The sequence below is a fragment of the Fulmarus glacialis genome, unplaced genomic scaffold (assembly GCF_000690835.1).
Source record: "Fulmarus glacialis isolate BGI_N327 unplaced genomic scaffold, ASM69083v1 scaffold28430, whole genome shotgun sequence".
Taxonomy (NCBI): Eukaryota; Metazoa; Chordata; class Aves; order Procellariiformes; family Procellariidae; genus Fulmarus; species Fulmarus glacialis.
In genome coordinates, this window is record NW_009187807.1 from 21,683 (window position 1) to 28,638 (window position 6,956).

The 6,956-nt window shown below is 34.3% G+C and overlaps 1 protein-coding gene across 1 annotated transcript in view; it reads right to left on the minus strand.

Annotated features, from left to right (window-relative positions):
- The window catches only part of LOC104075765 (ryanodine receptor 2), a gene marked incomplete at both ends in the record, with an annotated part of 113,976 nt that overhangs the window by 19,444 nt on the left and 87,576 nt on the right, over positions 1 to 6,956 (minus strand). The window contains one exon of the mRNA XM_009576384.1: positions 6,177 to 6,250. Within this exon, the coding sequence (XP_009574679.1) occupies positions 6,177 to 6,250 (74 nt within the window). The remainder of the gene's footprint in view (positions 1 to 6,176; positions 6,251 to 6,956) is intronic.

The window sequence follows — 6,956 nt, forward strand, 5'->3', positions numbered from 1 at the left end:
CCAGATGTGTACTTATGGTAGTGGCAAACAATACGCAATTCTTTCTCCAAAAATGAGCCAAATGCTATAAATGACATTCCACGACATTTTTCTCGATCCCAGGTATAAATACCAGATATATAGTTTTTCAGTCACAGAAGACTGAAAACCCTTTCAGCTAATTAAACAATGAATAATAAATTACTGTTTCTGTCAGTGCTGATTAATGTATATATACAATATATGCCTGAGAAGGCGAGAAGGCAAGAGGTGCCTGTGCACTTAAAAGTATATTATTCAACATTATATGCAGGTTCAGCCCTGCAAGATACTTTCATATGTTACTGGCCAAAGTCCAGAGTATAGAATATCCTGCAGGATTAGTCACTTTCCTTTTTTTAATTTAACTGAAGTCGTGTCATGCTTAAAGTTACACTTGGAGTCACATACTTTATTGATCTACATGAATATTTATGTTTTGCAAAAATAAGCATTACAGAAAGCCAAATATTTGGTGGATCCTGTACCTTCACACATGCAATGCATGTAGCTTGACTGCTGAGATGGCAATGATTTTAAAAAATAATTCAGAAGGAAAATTGCTGAGGTATTACTGTTGGAAAAATCAAGCCCATAAAGGGCCCAACCATGTATTTCTTGCACATCAAGATATCACTGAATTAAAGCCAATTGTATGAGTAAGACTACAGAATAAGTTACAGAATAGTATTTTTCCACCTCTATTTTTCTTGCCCTATTATCAGGTAAGATTTTTCAGAACAAGAAGGAAAACAAGTCTCAAGGTAAAATGATTATACAGATTAATTTATGAAGTAATCTTCTGGCTTTTAGTACACCCACTGGAATTTAGGAATTTTTATAAAATAAGTTCCAATTTTAATATTGGAAGGGTATGGAAGGGTCTTTTAATTAGCTCCACTGTAAAGAAATCACAAAATTAATACAAGTTATTGCAAAATTCTACAACATCAGAAGGTGTTTATGTACATCATTTCACATAAGCTGAAAGGTCCATTCCTTCTGGAAATATTTTTACATATTTCAAAATGAAGAAAAAAACCCCTGTTTCAAACAGCTTGGCCACACTAAGATTTAAAATAATCCTGGTTTTCAATTTCTACAGCTGATCAAAATCTGACTAAACCCAATGTTGGTATTGACAGGAATTTTAATTTTCAGATGTTACTTACTGACTGCAAGTGGTGTCTCACTGGCAACTACAGAACTGAAGTGCAGATCCATTTCTTTCTATAAAATCTAAGAGAACAACCTTTGTTGCTGTGCACACAAATTCATGCCAGTACACACAAAGATTTGCATAGATAACGTACTTACAAACTTACACACTGCATATAGTATGACTTACGTTGTCACTAAACCATGTTTAATTTCTATTGATATGATGTATATTCTGGCATATATTTGCTTAGACATTAAAATGCTGCCATTGCTCATGCTGTATGTAAATGATACGGCTACACACATGAAGGCTTTAAGCCTGTAGTTTTTGCAAAACTGGTAGTTGTGTTTGTGATATATATAGGAACAGAGGTATCATGTGTAGGAAATGAAAATAAGATTGAATGAAAAATGAAATACATGGGTGTTTTCCTTGAAAGTACATGTGTCCAAGTTTAGCAATTCTCTTTTTTTTTTTTTTTTTTTTTTAAATCCTCAACAGAAAAGATCTGACTTCTATTATTACTCAGAAACATTGGTCTGATGCTACATATTACAGAAATATACAAATACTTTCAGCTTTCAAAAAGGAACAGGACTCCTTTTTGATGGCTGTTAAGCAAGAGCAAAGCTCTCCCATGATAAACCAAGTGAATTTATTCGTATCACAAGACCCGGGCAATATTCGGTTGGATTGTGAGTACTGCATGCCTTTGACTTCTCAATAATCTGATTCAAATAAGAAAAACACTTGTTTTCTCACAGAGTGACACATAACAATTTCTCTGAACTGAAGCTACTTAAGTTCCCTTTTAAATGCAAAAACACTGATTCAAATACAGTGACACAAAGGTGGAAAACACCCCTCCAATGTAGGCTACAGTGGATCACGTAAAATTTAAAAATCCCTTTAAGCGTGACTAGGTTGGTGAAGGACAAAAGCACATTTATTGATTTCACATTATTAATGGCTGAAAATAGCCCTGATGTGTACCCTCATTATAGCTATTTATTATATGGCATGTGTACCACTCTCAGTCAGTTTAATAGAAGGTCCTTTAAGACTTACTATGAGATCAAATTTCATTCTAAAATTGTATTTTTATGAAAATAAGCCTTCTGAGAACTTATGGAGAAACAAAAGAATGCCATGATATAATATTAAAAAATTAAAAAGAAAAATAGAGCTTTCCTGACAAAAAGGGAAAAAAAGGTAAAATCATCTAAGTGTAAACTTAACATCTTAATTTTTTTATTTCATATGATAAGTAAAACAAGTCTCTCCAAAGGAGAAAAACATTGCACTTTCAAGATTTTTGTGACTCACAGTGAAATAGCATAATGTATGAGTGTTAAATGAAAAATGGAAAACCATTGCAAGATAATAAGCATTTCTACATGTCTTTGGTTTTGAATCCCCCTTTTTTGAAAAGGAAACAGAACAATCAAAGCAAAATACAAACAGAAGAAACAACATTGAGTACATCACAAAAACAAGTAAGAAACACATTGGCTAAAGAACCATCAATGTTGTTACCAGTGGGGGTTCCAGGGTTTGGAAAGGGAAGGTAGTACCAGTCAGAGGAATATCAGGACAAGGAGAGTACAATGCAGACAGCACAAAGAAACAGTTGGAATAGAGCAATAAATCTCACATCCATGTTGACTCAGTACTGGGCTTTCTACCTATTGCCAAGGTTGACATGGGACCAGAAACAAGCATTGCCCTTGAGAAAAAGTTGACTCTATTCCCATAAGTGTCAACAGCAGTTTTTCTTTGACTTTGGCAAGAATAGTTTCAGGCTTATAGGTTGTAAACTCAATGACAATTACTCATTAATATGCTTCTGCATCAGATTCAGATGACATGAGAAACAGGCTACAGTGCACATTTTACATCCCATCATTCCCTTGGGAATCAATAAAATGATCTTTAATTGAGGAGTAATTAATTACTCTTAGAATAAGTATCTCCCTCAAAAAAAGGAATGGAAGAAAACATTTCCACATCTTTGGTACTTCCTTTGTACTATTTACAGATGGTTATTCATAGGATTGCAAACAGACATATGATCTCAGGTATCCCATAAAATCTAGGATACTTCGAAACTGTTCACTACAGGAGTTTCCCCACAGACTCACTGGCTGGGCTTTCATAATGCTATCAGGTATTAATAGCAGTGTTTGTACAGCCCTTACGTAAAGTACTTTTCAATGAATTGAAAAAGGTGTGCTTTATAATATAAAAAATTATTATTATTTGAAAATAGCATAATATCAAGAATAATGTAACCCTGAAAAGGAAAAGTACAGTCTTTTTTAGTTTGGCTTTGCTTTGTTCTGTTTTCTTGAATTTTCAATAGCTGGATATTAATACATTAAAAAAGTGCTGTTAGCAAATATTATCCCGTTGTGCCAAGAAATCGCGTAATTACTGTATCTTGACATTGCTGCTGCTCAGTAACAAAGAAAACAAAAACACATGATCCTAAGTGTAGAATTTTGTTAATCCGCCAAATAAAAAATTTCCACTGAGAAAACAAATAAAAATCCAGATCATCCCCCTCCCCAACATTTGGCTAATGAAAAAACATCTGCTGTGCTTGAGCTTATTGTTTCTGCTGAATGGTATATACACATTTTGTATTTTAAATTCTCATTTCTCCTGGTGACAGGAATATCCCATGGCAACTGCTCCTACAAAGCTCTTCCTTTACTTGACGTAAGGAACCTTTGAGGTACAGGAACCTTAACATATCAAGTAGCTTTCACAGCAAGGAAGAACCACCTGTAAACATTATTGATTCCTCTAAATTAGCGATGCACCACCTCTTTCTCGTATCAACTCCTGACCGCATTAGATAAACCTAGCCAGTGGCAAGTCCTCTCCTTACTAACCACCCTCAAATCCTCACTGGATCCACCACTGATTTCCTGTGCTTGCACAAATCAATGCAGCGATAAAGCCACATTCAATACACAACATAAATACTACAGGAGGACTATAGCACAAGGCTTTGTGTATGTATAGGTATACTTTTTTTTTATTTTTTATTTTTTAACATTCATCCATCGCAAATACTGGGCTCACTAAAATGAAAAGAAATAAAAAAGAACAGGAAAAAAAAAGAGTTTAAAAAAGCTTGCTGCTCTTACATCTAGTGTGCCAGTTACTGTGCAAATCCTGAGAAAGGGAGGAAGAACAAAGTGGGGCGAGTTGACACAAAAAACAAGAAATTTGGAATACACAATTGTAATAATAATAGAAAAGAACCCACTAGCTTAACAGTCTTACAGGAACAAAAAATCTAATGGTGTTCAGGAGCTGTACAGTGCTGACACAAAGCTAAGAGCAGGAAAAATAAAGAATAGGCAGTTGTTTTTAATAATTACCACGCTCATGGGTGATGACTGAGGAAGGGAGGACAGGGCAATTAGTTCAAAGAAAAAGAACGGGGAAAAAAGAAAAAAAAGTTGAGAAATTGTTTTTAGCAAATACAAAATATAATTAGTATTGGTTTTGGCAAAATTAGTTCTGTACTAAAAGAAGAGAAAGATCAAATAAACAGAAAATTTTAAAAAAATCCCTCAAATGATAAAGCACAAAAATACTCTAACATAGGTAGAGTCAGTTATGCAGCATTTAAAGATTTATTTACATTTGCATGCAAAATCAGTCATTTCTAGAAATAGAGGCAGTGGTCAAAAGAAAAATGAGCCGATATCTTGACAGTCCATTTCAAAATCCAACACTATAAATAATAAATTTAATTATTTAGTAGTAGAAATGTTGTCCAAAAGAGCAAAACATTGTGCAGAATAATCTTCAGTAAAACATGAAAGTAACGGCCAAAACCTTATATGCCAGATAGCTGCATCAGTGCTCAATCCACAATCTTGTGACTAAATTTTATTCATGTGAGTTCACTTTATTTTGTTTACTCATATAAGTCTAGCAGGATTTGATCTATAATTTAAACTGTGGGAGCACTTTCGGAGAAGCAGCATTTATGATCAGTCTTGAAGTCATTCACTCAAATTTAATAGTTCATGATTTTGATTTGAGACAAGCAGTTGAATATTCAAGAAATATGCCACATAAAAGAGCTACAGGCACAGTAGCCAATGAGATATGCAGTGTTGCAGGTATGAATTATGAACTCCCAAATGCAATAATGATTATACAGTCAAGCTTTTTTACCTTGTTTTTAAGATAAAAACATGTTAAAAGATTAGGTCACTGTAGGATTTAAACATAAAAATGCACCGTAAAAAATACTGAAGGGGAGAAAATGTGCTTTGATAGCTCTATTAAGTCACATAAGAACGAACCTAATGTTTCCAGACAATCACAGTACGGGAGTAGAAGAACTTACTGTCAGATAGAAGAAGGAAATTGACAGTGAAATGACAACACAGAGAGTAGAAAGCCAAATTGGTTCAAAGTCAAAAGTAAAGTGAAAATTTTGTAATATTTGCCCAAAGACAAACAGAAAAGAATTATTTCAAAGAAAATGCTTTCCCAGAAGACTTTTTTCCAAACAGCAGATATGGTTTCCTCAACCTCCTAATATTTAACTTATAGCTTAACTAAATTGTCTGTTTTTCATTCCAGCCAAGACAGTTTAAGAAATCAGGTGGGAACTCTTAATTTCATTTTATGCTGAAACTGGTTAGGGACTTCTGAAATGTTTTACATGCGTAAACACTGCTGTTTGTAACTAGAATCTGTTGTCAATTTTACATGTAATGTGTTCACTTCTTCAGAACGATGGGTAAGAGTCCTCTGAGACTGTTCTGAAACTCAGCCCATGCTAGTGATTTACTACTGACAAGCATGGGCTTACGTAGGCCACTTAAATATGAACTATTCCTAGGAATCATATTTTAGCTTCAGCCTCCAGATATATATTTACAGGGTTCTTTCAAATTCAGCTTGCTTCTGCAAAATGTAAAAGAGAAAAGTTCATGGATCATTTCTGTTAAATCGATAGTACCTGATCCCTCTTCAGTCACCATGCCAAGGCCTTCTGCTTTGTTCTGACGTTCAAACGCATTTAGGTCAAGAACACTGCAATGAGAAAAATGACATTCATCCTGTGATTAATTAAATATATGTAATATTTCATTTTGTGAAAGATAGAGAAGGATTTGTGATTTCATTTAGGTATATAATCATACTAGTGTCAAGAAGATACATTTCAGTGGCTTAATATATGTGTCTGCTACAAGATTATGAAACAGCTCTACAGATTTAACCTGCTTTTGCCCTGCAAACGACAATAGAATTTAGCTCTTTATGATTGACTGAAAAAAGGGAATGTATGTGTTTATGATATACATACCCATTTTAGGGGTTACAAAGAAGCCATATTATTGACTACTTTCATATTATAGCCCAGTTCATCCCAAGCAGCAAGGTCCATTAGGAAACCATGTCATTATTAGTTCCACTCAGTGTTCCTCTCCCTCCACATTCTGAAAAACTAAAGCTGCCAAAGGGGAATATGTATTCAACTAACGAGATTTAAGGAACATATACTCTTACATATTTCCACTTGTGAATCCGCAAAGTTCTGCCTTTCATGGCTTAGCATGTCAGCTAGCCATGGATAACTTTTATTCATAAGCAAGAATGTTTATGAAAGTCAGATGAATGTAGATGAACTACAGCAGTAGTTCTGCTGGCAAGAAACCTCACTGATTTCAAAACGAAACTTGGCCAAAGACAGTATTAAGAAAAAAGGATATAACATGGTACCCTTGACATAACAGAA